At 40.5% G+C, this 23,782-nt stretch overlaps 1 protein-coding gene across 3 annotated transcripts; it reads right to left on the minus strand.

Annotated features, from left to right (window-relative positions):
- Positions 1-834: 834 nt before the first annotated feature.
- Positions 835-23,697, minus strand: Riok1 (RIO kinase 1). Of its 3 annotated transcripts, none has more exons than XM_051194427.1 (17): positions 23,600-23,697; positions 20,155-20,353; positions 17,904-17,994; positions 16,292-16,361; positions 14,877-14,919; positions 13,107-13,199; positions 11,755-11,867; positions 11,587-11,667; positions 10,653-10,739; positions 10,146-10,283; positions 9,082-9,185; positions 8,737-8,843; positions 5,516-5,581; positions 4,435-4,554; positions 3,357-3,410; positions 2,040-2,189; positions 835-1,172 (listed from the first exon to the last, which is right to left on the minus strand). In XM_051194427.1, exons 1-17 carry the CDS (start codon positions 23,668-23,670, stop codon positions 1,062-1,064), a joined length of 1,698 nt encoding a protein of 565 aa, XP_051050384.1. In that variant the 5' UTR covers positions 23,671-23,697; the 3' UTR covers positions 835-1,061. The 3 variants fall into 3 exon arrangements, with proteins under 3 accessions (XP_051050384.1, XP_051050386.1, XP_051050385.1); XM_051194429.1 differs by having other exon boundaries at positions 20,155-20,292; positions 23,600-23,678; XM_051194428.1 differs by having other exon boundaries at positions 20,155-20,390; positions 23,600-23,672.
- Positions 23,698-23,782: the final 85 nt, after the last annotated feature.

The following is a 23,782-nucleotide window of genomic DNA, read 5'->3' on the forward strand; positions in this document are numbered from 1 at the left end:
ATGTACCTGATTTGGCTTTGTTGCTTGTATCCTCATCTATGTAAGTAGCCCAGGCTAGCCAGAACTTAGAATCCTGCCATTTAGCCATTTCAGTGCCAGGAAGCTCAGCTTCAAGTATTTTGTTAAGTATCTTACTGTGCTGCCTCTGTCTCCCTAGGCATTTTCTTTATTCAGCATTATTTCTCTTTATATAATTTAAAACCTCTTGGAAGAATGTAAATTATATTGTTTAGTTTCCCTATAAGAATGCAAACTATTCAAAGGAAGTAATTTTGTTTTGTTCACTGTTCTATCCCAGTACCTTAAACACCTAAATGTTTGATGAGCACATGGACATGACAAAGGGCTGGATGTGAAATGGCTTATGAGGTCCAGCTAGAACAGGTATATTAAAGACGAAGTGGGATCATACGACAAAAGCACTACAATACACAAGACCAGAGCTACTGCGAATAGCAACATCATGGCCAGATGACTTCTCTCACTGGTGGCACTCAAGGCAGCACAGCTTGGTAATCAGTTGATTTCAGCTGTGTCTTTGGCATGTACAAAGAAAACAAATATTCTCAAATCTATCCATGCGCCTTTGTGCTCGCTCACCTTTTACTAAGGATGTAGATGCACATTTAAATATTTATGATGCGTCTGAAAAAGTTTACAGAAGAAATATATAAAAATAAAATGTACAAAGTTCTTCACTGAAATAGTACAACAGGGGCAGGCGGATCTTTGTGAGTTCAAACCATCCTGGTCTACAGAGCGAGTTCCAGGACAGGCTCCAAAGCTACACAGAGAAACCCTGCCTTTAAACAAACAAACACACAAACACATATATATATAAAATAGTACTTTAATAAATCCATTAAAAGCAGAGCCAGTGACTGACTGGATCCCGACATTATGGGCTTTGGGCTTTTGAGGCAATCACATGATCACACCCCAGTCTCCCCAACATTGAGATGGTAAACACTCAGATGTAGTAAAGAAGCCATCCTTCAGCTACAACTTCCACTCCAGGTTTAAAAAGTAGCTGAGAGATGTCCATAACACAGCTCTTCATCCTATTTGCCTTTTTTGGCCTTGGCTGTTTTTTCCTTTCTTTTTTTCACATGTTTAGGGATTTTATTTTTCCTCTTCTCTCTCTGAGCTTCCTTGACCATCTTTTTTCTTTCCTAGGAAAAAACAAACACACCCCCAACAAATGTCATTCATTCAGAGAATTCAGACTACTATTAGAACCAAATTAAAGCTCTTTGTTAACAGGATAAAAGTAAATGTAGCATAAAAATAACAATTACAGTTTGGTGAAAGTTGGGGATAACAACTTTTCTTTGAGGGACCTTCCATCTCACTTCTTTTCCATCTCCACCCCAATATCCCTGCATTCTTTCCTCCCTCAGGAAGGTCTCAGTGTTGTTCAGAGTGTTCTTAAACTCTGAAAGCTCAAATGACCCCCAACCTCAGTTTCCCATGTACTGGGAAAGGTGCCTGTCTTCCTGTGAGGGTTATTTTTTTGTTCATCCGTTATCCGTGTCCCCCCACCCCAACCCCAGCCCATCTACTACTGAACTACACCCTGACCCTTGAACTTTGCTGAAACTGCATACAGTTAAATCAATATCCCTGTTACTTGACATTTATAAGCTACATGTTTTAAGAGAAATAAATATTAGAAAGAAACAAATATTTGCTTCTATAGGTAGATATAACGTGTCCTCAGTGAGGACTGAAGACGCTCCTAACGGCAGCTAAGTCTCTAATTTACTCCACAAGCAAAGTTTACAATTAGTTATGGAAACTACAATTAAAGGTACTACTGATGCCTAGTGGTGGTAACCCATGCCTTTAATCCCAGCACTCGGGAGGCAGAGGCAAGTGAATCTCGGTGAGTTCGAAGACAGCCTGGTCTATCTAGTGAGTTCCAGGATAGCCAGGGCTATACATAGAAACCCTGTTTTGAAAAACAAACAAACAACAATAAAGGCATTATTGATGCTTCTGAGCTACCACACTCAAGAGAAATAAAGATGTTGGCTAACCTTTTTATCAATGTCAGGGTCAGCAGTGTGTTTTTTGCATCGGGCATCTCCCTGTTCTTCAGAGTCTGTGTCAGAGCACTCAGAACTTCCAGCATCTTCTGAATCAAAACAGGTCTTTTCCTTAACTTCACTTTCTAGGAGTGCAGGGACCTTGAAGTTATTATAGAACCATGTTACTTGAAGTCAATCACTTATTTATATGTTAGTTAGCACATCAATGACAGCATTTTAAAGCAGTATGCCAGATACACTTTGAAGTCATGCACTGAAACATCAAAAATAGCAGAATCAATATCAGGGAGAGAGATGGACAACATCCATTCACTCACACAAGAACAGACCCAAATAAAGGAACTAGCACAGGCATTCAATCTTTTGACACCGCAACATGATACAAATGTGTGGGGCTACATTCACAGCTATCTTGGCATGCATGTGGTCCACTGCCAAAGGCTGGGCACAGCCTGACTACTAGGGTTATATGGGTGACCTAAACCAACAACACAAGTCTGCTGCTGCTTTTAACAAGCCAGATGACTGTGTTGGGATTTGGAAAGGATGTGAAATACAGAGGCAAATAATAATTATCATGATGATGATGATAACAACAACAATAATAAAGATCTATTTGGATGACTTCACAACTGCTTTTCTATGAACCACATTCCTAGCAGTAAGCTAATCTAATGAAATGAACAGTCAATCAAGAGAAAGTTTCATTTTCCCTGAAATTTACCACATTTCTTTAACTCTCTCTCTCTCTCTTTTTTTTTTTTTTTTTTCCTTCAAAACAGAATCTCATTACATAGTCCAGACTCATCTTGAACTTTTCACTTTCTTGTCTTACAGGGAAACAGGTGAGTGATGGTAACTGAACTAGGTCCTCTGGAAGAGCAGCAAGAGCTCTTAGCTGCTGAGCCATCTCTCCAGCCCTGACATTTTTCAAAACTGATTGTAAAAACTCTCAAAAAGATTGTATGGCTCTCAGTAATACCCAACCAAAGCAGATCAGGATAAGACAAATCACTTTTAACAGAATTCAGGGACAGAAAAAAACAGGTTCATTTCCAAATTTAATTCTAACTTACTTTACAGTAAGTTTTATATCTTTTAAACATAGTTTCCACAGGCCGGCAAGATGACTCGTCAGGCAGCCTGACAATCTAAGTTGGATCCCAAAGACCTAGGAAGTGGATAGAGTAATCAACTCCTGAAGTCGTCTCTGGCTACCATACATGTGCTATGTCACACTTGTGAGTATACACACAAAAATAATAAATGTGTTATAAAGCAATTAATAACACGTGTTCTTCATACCTTCTGGACTCCTGACAAATCTTTTTTCAATCCCGTGACAGTCTGGTATAGAATCTTGTAACAAGAAGGAAAAAGAATAAACATAAAATTAACAATGATATGTACATAGTACACCATTAAACACTGGACTAGACACTGTCTCCTGTGATTCTGAGAATGTACTCAAAACTGTGGTGATATCTCGTCTGTACAAATAAAGCCTGTCTGAAGATTAGAGGGTTGAGCGTGCCACTAGCTAACAGACAGACAGGAAGGTGGCTTTAGCTTGCTCCTTTTCCTCTCTGATCTCTCAGCCCCTTATATATGACCCCTGGCTTTTATTATTAAGACCTATTAGAACTCAGTTACATAAAATCTATCACATAAAACACAGAAAGTAGCTTGCATTGTTCTTGTGTGCAAGGTACGCATGCCCAGGCCCAATACAATCAAAGCCTGGTAGTTTTCAGATGAGTTTGCAACCCACCAAGTGACAGCAAATACTAACTTTGAACTTTTTTCAGTGAAATGTTACCCACTCCACAAACAGTCCTATTCTACTCCCATCAGTAGATCTGCATGGCAAGTGTTGTAGTTACTACTAAAAGTGTTTTCAAGGGGCTGGAAAGACGGCTCAGTGGTTAACAGTGCAAGATGCTCATCATGAAGACCAGAATTAAGATCCCAGCACCTATATACTCCATAGCTCAGAAAGCTCCAGGGATCCTAACTCCTCTGGCTTCCAAGGATACCAGAATTCACTCATGTGCACAGACCACCCCCTACATACATACACACATAATTAAAAATGATACAAATATTTTAAACATTTCTTAATGTGTATGGACATGAAGCATAGCTTATCAATCTACAACCATTTTTTTTTATCTTAGAAGTCTTTGTGAATCTGCCTTTTTACTAATTATAGTTCTCTGAACAAATGCATCTCTGCCCCCGCTCCCCTCCCCATCCAGAAGTATCCCCTTTATAGCCACAGTGTATAAAAGCAAGGTGACCATCTCACTAGCACCAAGCCAGGATAAGCTTGGGACAGTCTCTCTTGTGAGAACTGGCTCTGTAGACAAAGCAAGCTACTCACATTATCTTGTTGAGTGTTCAAAGCCATGTCTTCTTCCTTCAACCTCATCATTACATCCACATCTCTCTCGTAGTTTTTCACTTCATTCAAGGTTCTGGGAATATATGCTTGTTTGAACACCTAAGAGAGGGAAGCAAAATTAAAACCATTATTCCTATACTCCTCCATTCCTTCAGCTCTATCAAACACGCAGAAACCTGTATTATCATCTCCAACAATGACTTTCAGTCAACATTTGCACCCACTGGTGCTATGTGTTAAGCTAAAACCAATTTGATAAGATAAAAAATAAAATTTTACAACTGATTTAAGGAAGAAAAGTGTCTATTCCAGATGAACCTTAGAATAATACTCCTCCCATACACCCTAATTTCAAAAAGCATCTTCCAAGGAGGAAGGACGAGATAAAGTTACAGTTAGCAGGGATTGCCTGCCTGTGAGCAAAGGAACACACACATATTCTTACTATGCAGGACAGCACCACCCAGCTGCTACAAAACTTCTGAGGAGAATAAGCTACAATGAAAATAATAATAAATATAGTAATAATAGGCCTACTGTAAACTTTAATAAAGATGTCTTAACTTCTTAGGACTAGTTTGATTTTATTTTTTAACAAAGTATCAATATTTAAAGTCTGTTATATTTATAGAATCAGTATATAAGTCATTTAAAAATTCATACTTGCAAATTAATAGTCTTTTCCTCTTTGACTCATACACCCTACAAGCTCTTTCAAAACTTTAGCTAAACAATAGGCTAAGAGGTTCCTGAGTACAAAAATATAATTGAATGTAAATTATACACCATGTACCTACTTATAAAATCAAGTTTATGCTTTACCAAAAAAAAAAAAAAAAAAAAAAAAACCAAACCCTGTAACACAAGAATTAGTTGGGAATGGTGGCACACACATGTTATTCTAGCAATCAGGCAGCTGAAGCAGAATGAGTGTGGGTTTGAGGCCAAACTGGTTTATATGAGAAGACCCTGTCTCAAAACACAGGGAAGAATACCCCACAGTTCCCCAGAAAACCCCGCAAGTATTCCCCAGGGCTGTGGAATCATAATAAACCCCCACCTCTTCATCCACATGATCTTGGCTAGTCTTTTCTTCCTTGGTCCTTTGGGATGCTATTTCCATGGCCTTTGAGAGAAAGCAAAAAATTATTTTCCTTTACAATCACCATCAAAAAGACACATTTTTTTTCTATTTTGTTATAATTTTTTTTTTAAAAATCTTAAGAAAGAACCTAGAGTGAGTTTCTACAGGGTAGGTTGGCTCTCTACCAAAGACTTGTAAGTCATTTAAAAAGAAGCAATAAACCCTTCTAGTCTCAAGTTATCTTTAGTCCCCTTCTTCAAGATCAACACTGGGTACAGCTTAGTGGCAGAGCACTGGTGTAGGCTATCCAAAGCCCCACATCCCAGCACTGGCATCACTCATGGCCAAATCATGGCCAAGACAACTATAAAACAAAGCTTTTTTTTGAACTTATTTTTGAACTATTATCAAAAATGGTTATTGGAGAAAAACTGAGACCCAATAATGAACCATTTCTCCCACCCCACATTTTGTTTTCCATGACAGAGTTTCTCTGTGTAGCCTTGGCTGTCCTGAAACTCAACCAGTAGACCAGGCTGGCCTCAAACCCAGAGAGATCTGCCTTTCTCTACTCCCCAAGTGCTGGCATTAAAGATGTGCACCACATCTGATGGCATTAACCAAAAGTCAGTGAAATGAATCACAAGGAAGGTAGATAGATACGTGGTCCTAATGCTACTACAGTATAAATCCCCAAGAAAGTCCCTTGGGCAAACAGTACCTGCAACAGAGGTGACAATGACCTTATACACGGTTCTTAAGACTTACAAAACAGTTATCTAGTTAAAATACATACAAGGAGAGCACCAGAGAGGTGGCTCAGTGGTTATGAGTATGTACTATTCTTCCAGAGGACCAGAATTCAATTCCTAATACCCATACTGTGGAGCTTACACTGCCTATTACACCAGCTACAGGGGCATCCAATGCCTCTGGCCTATACAAGTATCTACACACACGTACATACCCACAAGTACACATAATTAAAATAAAAATATAACTTTTAGAAATATATATGGAGAAGGAAAGAACATTTATTCTGTTTTATTTTTTAAGTACAAACACAGAGTTAATACTAATGATTTAGCAATAAAAATACTTTGATAGTTACTCAGTCAATATATGTTTGGTGATTTGAATTAAAAATGGGCCCCAAAGGCTCATAGGGAGTAGAGTTATTTGAAAGGGTTAGGACGCCTGGCCTTATTGGAGTAGATATGGCCTTATTGGAGGAAGTGTGTCTCTGCTTGTGGTGCTTAGAGGTTTCAGAAGCTCAAGTCAGGCCCAGTGTCTCTCTTCCTGCTGCCTGCCGATCCAGATGTAGAACTCTCAGCTACTCTCTAGCACCAAGTCTGCCTGTGTGCTGCCATGCTTCCCTCCATAAAGATAACGAGCTGCCATAGTCATGGTGTCTCTTCACAAAAATAGAAACCCTAAGACAACATGTAGTTGCCTAATATATAATCAGGTACTGACAACATACAAATACAATTTCTGTCCCTCAAGAGTTCATAATCTGCCAAACACGGTGGCACACAGCTATGACCCCAGCACTTAGGGGGCAGCAGCAGAAAGATCGTACCTCAGAGAAACAAACACCCCACAAAGAGATCAAACCAACCAACCAAATAAATGGGCTGGTTTGACCCCTGCATGCATAAACTAGGTGTTAGTGTTGCACACTTAAAATCTCAGATCTCATCAGATAGAGGCAGGAGAATCACACATTTAAATTCATCCTTGACTATATAGCTTGAGGCAGCCTGGGATATAAGAAACACTGACTCAAAATTTTTTTTAAGAGAAAACAATACCCCTGAAAACAGTGCTGCTCCTGAATTTTCCTTTGAGACAGTTTTCTAACCTCAGTTTTAATATTCATCAGGCAGAGCAAGATGAACAAAAGTCACTCCGGGGGGAAGGGGAAATATGAAACCCTGACTCTGAAGTGACAAAAGTAACAAGAGATAAACGGACTGTATCAAATATAAAACTTCTTGGGTACCAAAGGTACACTCAACAAGAGGGAGGAAACAAAACAAAAACCCAAAAGGCACAGGGAGAAAGAAACACAGAACACAGCAGCCCAGGACTGATTAAAAGTGAACAGCCAGGGTTCACAACAGGACAACGGCCTGCTTAAAACAGACAGAGTAGGACTTCATGAGAAAGTATTTAGTGCCACCCATTACTAGAGAAACACTCAGCACACTCATATAACAAGATGCCACCTTACACCCATTAGGATGGCTCCCCAGACAAGAGGACAACCAGTGCAGGCCAGAAAACAAGATGCTGAAAGCCTTGCACAGTGTCAAGCAGAACTGCAAAAAGTACAATCGACAGTAGGGCCCCTAAAACTTGGAGATATTTATATGTTCATATTCTCATCGGTACTATTTATGTTAATGGAAACATGAGGAGGAGAACCCAAATGTCCACTGACAGATGAGAATATAGACAAAATATGGTTCAAACAAATGGACTAATATCTAGCCTTAAACAAGGAAAGAAATTCTCACATGTTACAAAACAGATGAACACTAAGCAAGATGAGCAAAGTAAGCCAGCAACAAAGAACAAACAAGGAGCTGAGAGAGGGCTCAATAGTTAAGAAAGATTACATCTCTTCCAGAGGGCCTGAGTTTGGTTCCCAACACGCACTGCAGGTGGCTCATAACCACCTGCAAGTCTAGCTCCAGGGGATCCAATACCTTCTTCTGGCCTCCTTAGGCATTTGCACACAGGTAGCATAGAGTCACACAAATACACTTATATGTGATTTTACTTAACAGTACCAAGGGTAGCTCAATGACACTAGAGTAGTAGTTTCCAGGATGCTATGGGGGTTAGTAAGAACAGTTTCAGTCTTTGATGACTTAAAAAAAAAACAGTCCTAAAGACAGAAAACTAATGGTTTGCACAGTAGTTTAAATGCATTTAATGCTTAGTACTCAATGTCATGCATATTTTGCCACATACCCTGGCAGTTTTCTTACTAAACAGTCATGAGAGTTGATAATCTCTGTCATCTTGAGAAAAGTCAAGAAACCTGGCTTTATTGGCACCTTTGCTATTTCTAATTTCACTGTGAAATGAGAAGTGCTAAGAGGTTATGGAAATGAATAATTATACTAAGCAACCTGAGTCCCACAGATGTGCACACAAAGGCAAGTCATACTTATTCCTCATCTTACCTTTTCAAGATAAGCATCCATGTTCTCAAGAGTGATGGAAGGATCCGTGACAAACTCGAAGAGCTCCCGAACAGTCATCACGGCCACAGCATGTTTGAAAAAGAAATCTGTCAGAAGGAAAAACATTAATGACAGCTCTACAAAGGGAACACTTACTACTCCTACTAGTAAACACAGAAAGATATAAAAATGGAGCATCTCCAGCCAATGGTTTAAGTGGCACTGTCAGTGCTAGGGATCAAATGCAAGGTCTTCCATGTGAGAGGCAAACACACTCCGAGTGACAAGACCTCTTCCAACGCATGCATGCACAAACACTGTCAGGAAACCCCACTTTCTGCTCACCATTGACATTAGCACAGTCTTTTCTCAAGAACTCCAATGCATGTGGGTGATCATGCTCCACAGACTGAGAAACATCAATGATGTACACATCTCCACCATGGTACCTTGTGGATGGACAATGAGCACAGAGGTTAGAAGTTACGATTATAGTCTTGTTTGTGTTTTAATCTATCTGGACCTGCCTGTGGTGGCACACACTGATTGGATTTGCTGAAGGGGGGTAAAGGTGAGAGGATCAGGCCAGAGTTCAAGGCCAGCTTGGGCTACACAGTTTTAGCTGGGCGCATTGGCACACACCTTTAATCTCAGCACTCAGGAGGCAAGGCAAGTAGATCTCTTGAAGTTTGAGGCCAGCCTGACCTACAAAGTGAATTCTAGTATAGCCAAGCTATGTAGAGAGACCCTGGGTCAATGTTCTTTGTTTTGAATAGGGTCTCTCTATGTAACACAGACTAGCCTCAAACTCTTAAATCTTCTGGCCTTCACTTCCTAAGTGCAGAGATTACAGGCAAGCCTCTATCTGGTTAAAAATTGCACTTTAGCCCAGCGGTGGTAGTACACGCCTTTGATCCCAGCACTCAGAAGGCAGAGGCAGGTGGATCTCTGTGAGTTTGAGGCCAGCCTGGTCTACAGAGCAAGTTCCAGGAAAGGCTCCAAAGCAATACAGAGAAACCCTGCCTTGGGGGTGGGGATCTACCTTAAGTAAATCATAAATGACCACAGCAGATAAGAAAGGGCTATTTTGATTAATAAAAAGATAGAAAACTGAGAAAAATTTCAAAGCCCATTAAGTCAGCTAAATACACACCCCTTCCTCTGAAACCTTGTGGTTTGGGAATGGAATCGAAACCCTGACACATACATACTAGGCACTTGTTCTACTGCCAAGCTACAACCTCAGTCCTTCACAGTGGTCTACTCTGTGACTATGGTCACTGAAGGCAGTGACCACATTTTAATTTCTATCATGGAGAAACCAACAGAATACAGTATGAGTTTATAGATGTGAATATTTTGAAGGACATGAAATAATAGGAAATTTCCAAGAAATAAACCACACTCACAGCATGTTGAATTCACTGAGATCTGCATGGACAAGTCTAGCATCCTGATACATTGTCCTCATGTACTGAATGACCTGCAGGTACAATTCCCGTGCCTTCGACTCTGACAACTGGACATTTTTCAAAAGTGGTGCAGGCCTAAGTAAAAAAAGAACGACAATAAAATGATGAACAACAAGTTCTCTTGCCTCATTCTACAGGCACATGGACCTCTCTTCTATAATTTGTCCTGTGAACAGACTATGAAATAACAGATGCCACTCCAAAATGTTGACAATTACAAATCTTTTCCAGTGCTTTAATAAATTAAACAGTCCTCAAAAACAAGGTTAACTTTGTTGCTCTGAAGCGTGGTGAAACTTCACAATGGTAAATAACAGCTAGGCCCTAACAGCAGGAAAGACTAGTGAAAGGAACTACGGGAGACACTTATCTAGTTAGTACATAGCACATAGGACTTTTAAATACAGTTTCATCTTCAAATTCTTTGATCTTCCATGTACTTACATGTCATCCTTGCCAATGAAGCCCATGAGAAGAACATGACTTTTTAGCCTGATTGGTTTTGGACATGGTATGTTTGCTGTTCTTAGCCTGTGGTATAGACAGAAGGATAACTGGTAAGTCAAAAGACATACAGACAAATTACAACAGCTACAGACTGAGGCAGGAATACTGCTGTTAGGAAACAGTACCAAGTCCTCTCAACTACACTGCTATTTCATAAACCAGTGGTTTTAAGAGGTGACACCAAGAAAATCAAAACACAGATAAACTATGAAATCCCATAACCTGTGACACTCAATCCACTTCTACAGGTGTTAAACTATGGGGGGGGGGTAAATCTTAGAATTGATAAGACATAGCAACTATTTCCACAATTATCTTTTGAATTTATTAATCTCAAAAATAAAATCACTGCACACACACCTAGTAGCTAGTTGGACACAGGAAGATTTCAAAGGATTTCCAAATCAAATGGTGCTAGCTTAATAGCAAATTATACTTATGGATATCAGATAAAAGATTAAAAGACACTGGAAAAGGGAAGGAAACCTCCACAAATTTTGAGAAAACTAGGTACATGTCCTTTCTTTATAGTACTTATGGCAAAATGACTACATGAATGTGTCCCAAACTTGACTAAGAAAACCAAGTTATTAGCCAAAGAGCTTTAGGCCTGACAAAAGTTATCTAAATCCTCTATAATTTTTTTTTAATGCTAGCATTATCATCACGATGTCACCTACTACTGCCTAAATTCCTGTAAAAGCTTATCTTCCTCAGAACAAATTGCATGGCTCAGACTCTGGAAATTCTTCCATGTAATGGAGAACACAGTCTAATGACGCCCCCCCCCCTTAAAAGGACAGGGACAGGGCAGGACAGACAGACACAGCTAAGCATATGAACCCCCCCCCCCCACACACACCACAGTCACCTGGACAAATTCCTCATTTCCTTTTCTGCCCATGTCTTCACCATTTTTCTAGGGTTTCCTTTACAATAGCCACGACGGAATCTAGAGTAAGAAAACATTTGTTACTTTAATCACTACATATACTATTTTAACACTTGAGGAAAAAGGAATTCAAGAATCTGGACTCACCTAAATTCCCCAGTTACATACTTATCTCGATCTTTGAACACCAATATAGAAGTTTTGTATATTTTGATTGCTCTGCTCTCTCCACTGGCTGTGCTAGCATAGTATACATTAGCCTATTTTAAGCAAAAAAAAAAAAAAAAAAAAAAAAAAGTATGTGTTAAATAACTAATGTTGGTTTTCCAGTTGATTCTAACCTCAAAAGTAAACTGAAACATCTGTATTGCTGCCATCTCTTGAAGGTGTGAATCAAAACATGAAACATTATATGTAGTACAATAAATACACCTCCCTCCAGCATACATTCATACACCACCCTGTTGTGTTCTGGTCAATGTCATAAACATCTTAATTTCCCTACTACACAAAACTGCTTAATGACTCATTTCTCTGAATGTAGCCTATTGTTACATGAGACATAAAGTATATAAGAAAGTCCAATTTAAGTGGAATTGATTTCATGCACATATCTCTAAAGAAAATTTTCTTACATCTAATTAATTTCCACAGAATGAGCTGCTAATTGTGATGGTTTGAATGAGCAATGTCCTCCTTAGGCTCATGGCGGTGCTGTTTGTGGAGCTTATGGAACTTTCAGGAGGGTAGTGTAACACTGTTGGAGGAAATAATACTGCTGGAGGCAGGCTTTGAGGATTAGCAGCCTGGGTCACTTCAAGTCCATTCTCTCTGCTTCCTGTTTGCTGCTTGCCATTATGAACTTTAACCCTCTGGAACCCTATGCCAAAATAAAATTTCTTCCTTAAGCTGTTCTTGGTTATGTATTTTATCATAGCAAGAGAAGAGTAACTAATATAGTTTTAATTTTAAGTCACACTTATATTTTTCTAGACTTACAAATAAATGAACAAGAAAGACTAGCTCAAAGAAAGGCATCAACAACCCTCATTTATTAACAGTAATTTTAAATTGGGACTCAGGACCACTGTGCCCTTTGAAAACTGAAGCTCACTGCTGGGTACAGACTCCATGATACAATAAAGTGATCAGGGTAAGGTACACACAATTTCTTATCAACTATCCAACTATCAGGCAACCTGATTTCTAGAAACAATGTTAGTAAACTATCCGGTGTGTGTAACCTTTCTTTCTTTTTTGAGACAGAGTTACACTATGTAACTCCAACTGGCCTGGCATTTGCTATGTAGACCATGCTGGTCTGGTACTCACAGAGACTACCTGTCTCTGCTTCCTGAGTAATGAGATTAAAGTTGTATGTCACAATGCCCAGCTTTCTTTTCTTTATGAAGGCACAAACTACAAACTACCTTTATTTTCCTTGGTATTGGAAAGAAGAAACCTGACATGGAAACCCTGTCACCCCAACAAGAGCTCACTTCTTTTCCAGTGCTAATGCAGCCATGAATTTCTGCTATGTCTTCCTTATGCAACATTTTGAATAAAATCATCCTTGTCCTGGGATCCAAAACCTAAAAAGAAATGTATTGTTTTTAAGTACAATCATGAAAACAAATTAGACAAAATAAATTATAGGACAATAAAAGTACAAACCCAGGGTGATCAAGATGGCTCAGTGAAAAGAGGTGCTTGCTACCCAGAACCCACCCACATAAAGGTGGATGGATGGAACCAACCCCACAAAGTTTATGACCTCCACACGGGCACCATTGCACAGGTACTGACCCCCCACATCATGCATACACACACACATTTTAGTTTGGGTTTTATTGCTGTGATAAACACTACAACCAACACAATTTGGGGAGAAAAAGGTTTATCTCATCTTACACTTCCAGAAAACAGTTCACCGCTGAGGGAAGTCAGGGCAGGAGCTCGATGTAGGAACTGAGGCAGAAACCATGGAGGAAAGCTGCTGACTGGCTTGCTTTCCAAAGACTGCTCAGTTTGTTTTTTTATACAACCCAAGATTACTTGTTCATGGGTGGAACCTTCTACAGTGGGCTGGCACACAGACTTGCCTACAAAGCCAACCTGATGGAGGCAATTCCTCACTGAAGGGCCCCCGTTCCCAGGTGACTCTAGTTTGTAGCAAGTGAACAACAACAACTAATCAGTACAACATACAATAATAAGCTAACATTATAAATAAGCTCTTTCACGTCCAATGATTCATCGATTCCACAAACTGGTTCTAGACTTTAGGTCAGCTTCTACTTCCTTGGGGGTACTTAAGTCAAGAACTATAGGTCAAGAAGTTGCAATTTCGGGCTGGAGAGATGGCTCAGCCGTTAAAGGCTAGGCTCACAACCAAAAACATAAGAAGTTGCAATTTCAAAATGTGGAATTGTACATACATACATACATACATACACACACACACACACACACACACACACACACACACACACACACACACACACACATATATGGGTAGATGAGAGCCCAGGTAGGCAGCAATAATAATAACCTAAACCTTTTTTTTTAATCATTTTCTTCCCATCAAAAATATAGATCAGGTGACATACACCTTTAATCCCAGCACTCAGGAGGCAAGAGGCAGGCATATCCCTGTGAGTTTGAGATCATCCTGGTCTAAACAGCAAGTTTCAGGCCAGCAAGGACTACAGAGAGCATCTGTCTGTGTGTATGTCTCTCTTTCTCTCCCCCCCCCCCCCCACTCATAGAGTAAACCAATCATATCCTGCTGCCCATAAGAAATTCAGGGCTAGCACCCCACCCGAAAGAATAAAGCACATGTAAGAAAGAGGTCTCTAGCTAGAAATTTGAAGGTCTATTGCCCCTTTTTCCTCTTCCCCTCATCTCTATACATGCCCCAGGTACATGGCAGCTAGGTACTCAACCTATTTCACAGCAGATATACAAATCTATTTAATGGAAAAGAGAATAAAATTTCTATAGACTCTGCTTTTAAAACTTCTGGTCTGATAGTCTCTGCCTTCCCAACCTCTGAGAAGGGAAAGTAGTATATAGTAGCTTCAAAGGTGAAGGACCATAGCTCTACCTTACTGGTGGTCCTATTATACAGCAAAATGATAATCACTGAACTTGAAACTGTCTACTCAGGAACAATTTTAGGTGAGATTAACACTAAGCAAGGAAGCTAAAAACAAGGGAACAAAGAATGCTAATTTCACACAAGACCATGCAGCACATGTCAAGCATACCTGTTCTACAGTTGCTCTGTCAGCCTTATCTTTAACCCGATACCTAAGCAAAAACAAAAATATTTACAACTCAGTGAGAAGCCAGAATGAGACTTCTAATGTAACAATTCTATGACAATTCTTAAGGAATTTTTCATCCTGATTTGATACAGACTCTTCACTCAGTAAAACTCAATTTCTTTGAACATGCAAATCAATTCTCCTTAGCAGGTATGTCCAGTCTTTTATTTCTTTTCATTTTAAAGTTTTTACTTTTTCCGTTTATTGTTCTTATATATGAATGAAGTGTAGATAAAGAGATTGTCACCCTGCATATGGTGATCAGAAGACAAGTTTTGGGAGCTGGCTTCCTCCTTCCACCATCAGGGATCAAACTCTGGTTGTGAGCTTGCATGACAAGCACGCTTACTCTTCCCTCCCACCCACTGTCTCCCAGGACCCCACAGGACATGTCACCTACAAAACTCATACTTGAGAGCCATGTAATCAAGAAACTACAAAAACAACAAACCTCATGTTTTAAGTAAGTTTAAAATTTTCTGCTGAACCATGGTCATTATTATCCTCAGTCACATGCACTCACATATGAGCCCACAGGTTGGATATTCATACTAGGGAGGGGAGAGTGCACATGCACAAATGCACATATATAATATTTCACATATGCACACAGAGGGAAGGGAGAGTGTAAAGAGGAGGGAGGGAGGGGATGAAGAGAAAGAGAGAGAAGAGAAGGACTAAGAATGTGAGTGTAAGAGGAAGTCTTTCTACATCGAGACATTAAATAAAAGAGCAACTGGAATACAGTGACAAGGGAAATAAATAGTGTGTTCATACTGTCCTTTAACTCTTTAATGATCCTACTAGTAAAGAACTGCTCATTTATTTATAAGGCCACTTTTTTAAGAATTTTATCTCAAAATCATCTTCAAAAGCAGACTCTCGATTTGCTTCAGCACATATATGAGGTAACTCCATCCACCACACTAACCTAAACTAACAAGTGTTCAGATACAAGGAGGCAGCCAGATAGGTCAGTGAAATACCGAGTGACTAAGCTGTCACTCAGAAAGCAATTAGCTCTGTGGACAGGGCAATAAACCAGGGAAAACTGATTTTCATGTTCAGTTTTAACACTGCCACTGAATTACTATTATTTTCTATACTGCAATGATCATGCCAGTTATTAGCACATGAGAGAAGTCAGCCAGATCTTAATCTAAACTGGAATCTACAAACACTTATCCTTATGAAAACACATTTATAGACTCCACATGATTGTACTTTTACTACATAAGACTCCTTTGCTATTTAGATTTACAAAAGCACACACATAAACACCCTTAGCAGAACAATTCTGCTGCTCAGGAAATTGATCTCCACCAACCACGCTTTATAATGAAAACATTACTTACGATTCTGCTTCTTTCTGTCTAGATTTTACAGTGACTTTATTTATGACAGAATCAGTAACATTCAGTTTACCTAAAAATACAGAAACTCACAATGTAAACAATACAAAAGACAAAGATACTAACAGTCTCTAAACAGGTTACTACTTCTCCTTCTACCTCCCCCCTTCTGTAGTTTTTAGATTTAAAATATATTTTATTTATGAGACAAGTAACAAATTAAGATATTGTCTTTATAGGATACACTTTCAGCACTATAGGTGTGATTTTTGAGCCAGAATTCTAAAATTCTAGATAAGGATAATACTCAAAAAAAAAAAAAAAATTGGATCTACATATTAAATCTCAGATACTTACTATTTTGTACAAACAATATAGATAACACAAGTGTCTAAATTCAAAGTTAAACTATGCAAACTTCAGTTTCAAGTTAGAAGTACATCATGAAAACTGTGAAATACTTATATACATTAATCTGATATGTATGAACAGTATACTCTCTAAAGCTACAGTTTAGAGAGTCAAGACTGCAAGGAGAAAATGATGGCCTTCCATTTTCAAAGCCGTATAGTTCAAACTAGGGCTGGCTTTCAACTAGACCATTGATACTATCATTGATACTATCATAAAGTGTCTAACTGGACAAAATAGCATTTTTTACTGTTTTAATACAGAATCCAATGCAGAACAGGTAAGAATTGGAATGAGTATATGAAACTTCATATTCCCACAACAGAAGAAAAAAGAGAGGTATAAATTAAAATAACACTAAAGGTTACTTTTCTTCATTCAGCTCTATCACTGGGTCAAATACATTTACTACTTTTTTTTTTTTTAAGATTTATTTATTTTTCATGAGTGTTCTAACTGCATGTACACCTTTATACCAGAAGAGGGCATCAGATCCCGCTATAGATGGTTGTGAGCCACCATGTGGTTGCTGGGAATTCAACTCTGGACTTCTGGAAGGTCAGCCAGTGCTCTTAACCACTGAGCTATCTCTCCAGCCCCTACATTTACTTCTTGAGCCAACAAAAATGCCTAACATTTCAGCATTTGGAAGAATCTCTTCACAGACCAGTTAGGCAATGTTTTTTTTTTTTTCTTCAAGACAGGGTTTCTCTGTTTAGCCCTTACTGACCTGGAACAAACTCTGAAGACCAGGCTGGTGTAGCATGATTAATGAAAACCCAGAGACAAATATTGGGGTTCAAGCTAAAGATCAGAAAAGAAAAACCAGCCAAGCCTCCAGAAAGCTCTTATCTCTACCAAGGCTGGGGGAGGGATCCTGTCCTCAATGTGGCTGGAGACTAATTACCAGAATCTGAGACCCTGCCCCTAATATAAGTACCTCTCTAGTGCTGGATTAACGGCATGAGCTGTTTCTCTTTTAGACTGATCCCCTCTCATGTAGCCCAGAGTGGTCTTTGTCTCACAGAGATCCATCTGCCTCTGTCTCCTGGGATTAAAAGGGTGTACCACCAATGCCTATCGTCTACAGCTACTTTTGCATTCTGATCTCCTAGCAAGCTTTATTAGATCATATATAATATACACCACAGGCTGATCTCAAATTCACTGCCCAGCTAGGCAATGTATCTTTAAAAAAACTTACTTAGGTTGATTTTATTTTCAAATTTTCTCAAGGACTTGTCAATTGGAGTAGACATTTTGGCTGAATTGTAGTTAGAACTCTGGCGATTTGCCTATAAGAAATTAGTTTAAAACAGGATTAGTTGTCTAAGGTTCATAATTACATTCTTTTTTTCCATAGTTTTTTCTTTCTTTTTCTTTCTTTCTTTCTTTCTTTCTTTCTTTCTTTCTTTCTTTCTTTCGTGTGTGTGTGTGTGTGTGTGTGTTTGGGGGGAGGGGCACCACACATATGGAGGGCAGAAGACAACTTTTAAAAGCTGATTTTCTTTTTCTACCATGGTGGTCCTAGGAATTGAACTCAGGTTGTCAGACCTGACACCAAGTGCATTTATACCTGCTGAAACATCACCCCACCCCATTCAGTCAGTTATTAAAGCATCATTACATGCAGGAGCACACTACAAAAGAAACACATTTTCTCAGACTTTTTCTTTTTAAGGTTTTTACAGCTGGAGAGATGGCTCAGTAATTAAGAGCACTGGCTGCTCTTCCAGAATGGGTTCCATTCCCAGGCCCCTTATGGCAGCTCACAACCATCCATAATTTCAGTCTAACCCTAACCTTGGGCAAGAGCAACAAGTGCTCTAAACCACTAAGCCATCTCTTCAGCCCCTTTAATTTAAAATAACTTTTGGCGTTGGGATATGGATATATAGACCAGTAGTATAATACTTGTCCTTGGTTTGATTCCTAGCACCACATTAGGTAAAAATCAACCCATGTTTCCTTTCCTATGTACACATGTTTGACTGATTTGACTTTTGTCATGCTGCAATGCATTGCAGGCAAATGCTCCAACAATGCACTGTACCCTCAACAACAATTTAATTGCTACAATTATCAGCAACCAAAAGTAACAACTAACATTAAATATTCATACATCATATTATAATCCATGCTGAAATTACCCAAAGTCTCACCAGTGACTAAGTAGAGAAGCAACCACCCCATCCCACCCCCAACAGGGTTTTTGTATGTAGTCCTATCTTGGAACGCTATCTTTAGACCAGACTGGCCTCAAACTCAAAAACAAAGATCCACCTGCCTCCCAAGTGCTGGGATTAAAGGCCCGTACCACCACACATGGCTGAGTTGCCAAAACTTCCTCTGTATTCCAAATTGTCCTTGAACTTGTAATCCTCCTTCACAAGAGGCTACAGAACTGTAGCACAAGCCCACACACTTCTTTACTTACCAGTGAGTTTCAGGGTTTTTCTTTCCTGCTGTGCTGGGGAGGCCAGGATAAACCCCAGAATCTTTTGCACACTGGCCAAGTGCTTTACCATTAAGCTCCTCTCCCAGCTCCCTTGCTAGTCCTTAAACGGTCTGCAGTTAACTGCATAGCCATGGCCTTTCCTTTGTACATTAAGTTCATTCATCTCACAACACCTCAGTAACTCTCAATATTTACTAATTATTCAAAGAATCCAAATACAGATTGTAAGAAATACAAAAAGGACAAAGCAACAAATCAATAAATATAACCTACAGAACCACAAAATCTTTTATTTTACATCATCATCATTATTATTATTGGTTTTTCAAGACAGGGCTTCTTCATGTAGCCTTGACTATCCTAGAACTCAAGCTTTGTAGACCAGCCTGGCTTCAAATTCACAGAGACCCAGCTGCCTCTGCCTCCTGAGTGCTGGGATTAAAGATGTGTGCCACCATGCCCGGCCACAAAATCTTTTCTAAAAATACTACACAGAGCTGGAGAGATGGCTCTGGACATAAATTATTGTCATGTAAGACTGAGGACCTGAGTTCAGTCTTCAGTACCCACATAAAAAGGCAAACTCAGCAGCATACATCTATGATCCCAGCACCAGGGCAGCTGAGAGAGGAGGCTTTCTGGAAGCCACTGGCCAGTGGCTGGCTAAATGGTGAACTCCAGGTTCAGTGAGATATCAAGCCTCAAAAGACAAGTGGAGAAGCTGGAAATGGTTCAGCAGGTATGAGGACTGGAATGCAGGCTCCCAGCACCCACATAAGAAGCTAGGGGGGGTAAAAAAAAAAAAAAAAAAAAAGAAAGAAAAAAAAAGAAAAAAAGAATAGAGAAAGAAAAGAAACCAGAGGGCCCTGAAAACATCTGTATCCAGCTCCCCGGGAATGGTGTCCATTCTACTTCCCCCCACATGCACAGGTATGTGCGCGCGTGAGCACACACACACACACACACCCCAAGCAGATTTACAGAGTGACTTCCTTACCTGCGGGTTACTACCTCCATTCCAGGTAGAACTCTTGGTGAGTTTTCCAGTTCCATCATCCCAGTACCAATCACTGTCATAGTCATAGTTGTCTTCGTCATCAATCTCGTCCTCGCCCTTCACCTCCGTCACATCGTTCTGAAGGTTTTTAAGTAAGATGTCATCTTTTGCTTGAACTGACTTCACATCTGTGCTTTCACTAGACATAAGAATGTTCTGGCATGTTTATACGTCCTCTAAGGAGAAAAAACATACACATACATACAATCCTATAGACTCCCTTACAAGCTGGGTGGTGTTGGTACACGCTTTTAATTCCAGCACTCAGGAGGCAGAGGCAGGCAGATCTATGTTATCTCAAGGCCAGCCTGGTCTTCAGAATGAGTTCCAGGACAGCTAGGACTACACAGAGAAGCACTGTCTCAAAGAACAAAAACAAACAAAAAGATTACTTTACATTTCCCAATCTGTTTCATCTCCTTTTTTCTTTTCTTTCCTGTTCTCTTTTTTGGTTTCCCAGAAGTCCTGGGATTCACTCTGTATACCAGGCTAGCCTGAGACTCACAGAGATCCACCTGTCTCTGCCTTCTCAGTGCTGGAATTAAAGGAGTACACCACCACCACTGGTGCCAGGTTCAAGTTTTACAAAACTTTGTGCACCCCAAACAAAACACATCTACCACCAAGTCCAATACAATTGTTGCCAGCTTTGGCCTTTTACACATAGAACAGGCCAACAGTCAATATAAAACAACTAATAATATGTACTACTTAAAAAGATATTAACGCCAACTGGGCGGTGGTGGCATACACCTTTAATCCAAGCACTCGGGAGGCAAAGGAAGGCAGATCTCTGTGAGTTCAAGACCAGTCTGGTCTACAAGAGCTAGTTCCAGGACACTCCAAAGCCACAAAGTCTTGAAAAAAAAAAAAAAAAAAAACAAAAACAAAAACAACCCTCCCCTCAAAAAGACATAATGCCTGACTCAGCATCATAACAAAAGGAACAATTCAAACATTAGCATGGGTCCCCACCAAGGATGATGTGCAAATAAATTAGTGGAGTGGTACCCCTTCCTTTCTTTTTTTTCTTTTTTTTTTTTTTTTGAAAGACAGTGTCTGTGTCACTGATACTTGCTACGCAGACCAAGCTGGGCTTGAACTCAAAGATCCACCTTCCACTACCTTCCCGATTCTGGGATTAAAGATGTGTGTCACCTCACCTGACCATAAAAATAGCCATTTCCCTCCCCACTCCCACCCCCAGTTCTGAGGACTGAACCCAGAGCTGTACCCTTTCTAGGCAAGCACTCTATCATAGAGCTAAATCCCCAGCTCACCCTTCCTTCCTTCCTTCCTTCCTTTTTTGAAACAGAGTCTCACAGGTCTGGCTGTCCTGAAATGAACTATGTAGACAGGACTGGCCTTAATTCACAGAGATCTGCTGCCTCTGCTTTCAGAGTGCTGGGATTAAAGGCCTGTGTCACCATATCTGGCCCCTGTATTTTTTTTTAAGAAATAAATTCAGTTATCAATTCTAATCTATTATCTGGCTACAGCTCATACAACTTCAAATGTCTATGGGCAGAGTAGGAAGAAGAGATCATCGTTAAATAACTGCAAGTTACTATACAGTCAGTACTGCAAGCCTCTGCCTACTCAAGATGCCCCGAGTACACCCCACCCCAGATGTCCCGAGTATAATCCACCCCAACCCAGGTGTGACATATAAAACTGTGTCTGGAGAGCGCCACGTCTCTTTGGTGCAGTGGTAAAATCACATCCAGCAGAGGGGAGCACTGGTTTATCCTCACAGCGTCCTGTGTGCATGGGGACAGTGGGTAAGCAGTACACTGTCGTTACCATTACACTCTGAACAGCAAAGCAGGCTGTTTCTTCCCACTTACTCTTCGGGAAGAATTCCTGTGAGAGGACCTGAAACCATAAGACGGCAGATCTCTCTCATTTCTCTTGCTAATCCTCACTCATCCTCTACTAACTTACTATAAGCTCCTATTTACTCATCTACTAACTTACTATAAGCTCCTATTTACTCATTTCTCCTTTATACTATTCGCCATTTAATTTTAATATAAATAACTTGCCTCATTATTAATATCAACTTCCCCTAACAAAAGACAACCCTTTTGTCAATCAAGGTGGTAGCTAAGAACATTTCCTTAACACTAGATTTGACACACAGCATGGTCGATGTATATCTATCAATACCACTATTAACCGATGACTATCATCTACATGACATAAAGTACATAAAATTCTGTTATTTCAAAATGACTGTATTTCATTTTCTTCTCTTTTCAATGGGAAGTTTTCCATCACTGCTCTCATCAGACCTCACATCTAATTTAACCATAAAACTTGACCCTGCTACCTCGAAACCATTCTATGATCATAGCTCTAGGAGCCATCATGTTTGAGCCCAGGTATTTTTCGGGGGGAGGGGGGGTTCGAGACAGGGTTTCTCTGCGTATCTTTGGAATCTGTCCTGGAACTACCCTGTGGACCAGGATAGCCTCGAACTCAGAGATCCACCTGCCTCTGCCTCTCGAGTGCTGGGATTAAAGTTGTGTGCGACCACGGGCGCCAGCTGTTTGCATGCTGTAATTGGTTCTCTGTTCCACTCTTACTTTCCAAGAAAATCTTCTCCGTAACTGAGATTCCTTTAATCCAAAGATAAAATGACTCCCTGGGCCTGCTAAAAGCCTTCCTTTGGCCTTATAAGACGGGAACAGTGTCTTACTCCCCCTCAGTCACTTGCAAGGCTCTACCTGGCTGGTCTCCCTTACGCCTCAATTCTCTGCACTGTGCTCTAGGCTCTGGACTCTTCACTTTGTTTTTTACAGGCAAGAGGAATCCACTGTAGGGCCTCCACTTGGTCACAGACGTTGTTTCTCCTCTGCTGCTTCTAGACATTTAATCTGGACTTTTTGTGGTTTTAGTATTGAAGACGGAATCAGAGCCCTGTTTATGATAGGCAAGCGTTCCCCCAAGCTATTAAGTCTGGGTCTTTCCTGCTCGACGCGCCCCTTTAAACTATATGCATCTGCCCTCCTTTCCAAATTGACGGAAGAGACTTGGTTTATCTGTCCATCACTACCTCTAGTGGAGGCAAAAATATGCTGAGTGTATGTGGAACCCTGTATGTGGGGGTGGGGTGGAACCCAGTATGTGGGGGTGGGGTGGAACCCAGTATGTGGGGGTGGGGTGGAACCCAGTATGTGGGGGTGGGGCCCTATGTTTCTCAATTACCCCCACTCTGCTTCCCTGCTATTAATGGTGCTGGGAACCCAGACTCCCTCGACAAGTCGCTTTCACGACCTGCCCAGGACAGAACCTGAGGAAGCCGGTCCAAACCAGCCAGGCGCCAGCTCCCCGAGAGGAACGCGGAGTCCGAGCTGTCCGTGTGTGGCCTCCGGCCGCCTACCTCTCCGAGGAATCCGCGTCGTCGAACTGCCCGGGGACCACGGCGACCATCCTATCCCGACGGCAGTCCATGAACGATGCGCCGAGTGAGCCCTCGGCGACCCGCAGGCTGCGAGCGGAAGCGGCGGCTCTTCAGCCCGCGAACCCAACCGCGTCCCCGCGATTCCCGCCTCACACAAATCGC

The sequence above is a fragment of the Phodopus roborovskii genome, unplaced genomic scaffold (genome assembly GCF_943737965.1).
Source record: "Phodopus roborovskii unplaced genomic scaffold, PHOROB, whole genome shotgun sequence".
Lineage (NCBI taxonomy): Eukaryota > Metazoa > Chordata > Mammalia > Rodentia > Cricetidae > Phodopus > Phodopus roborovskii.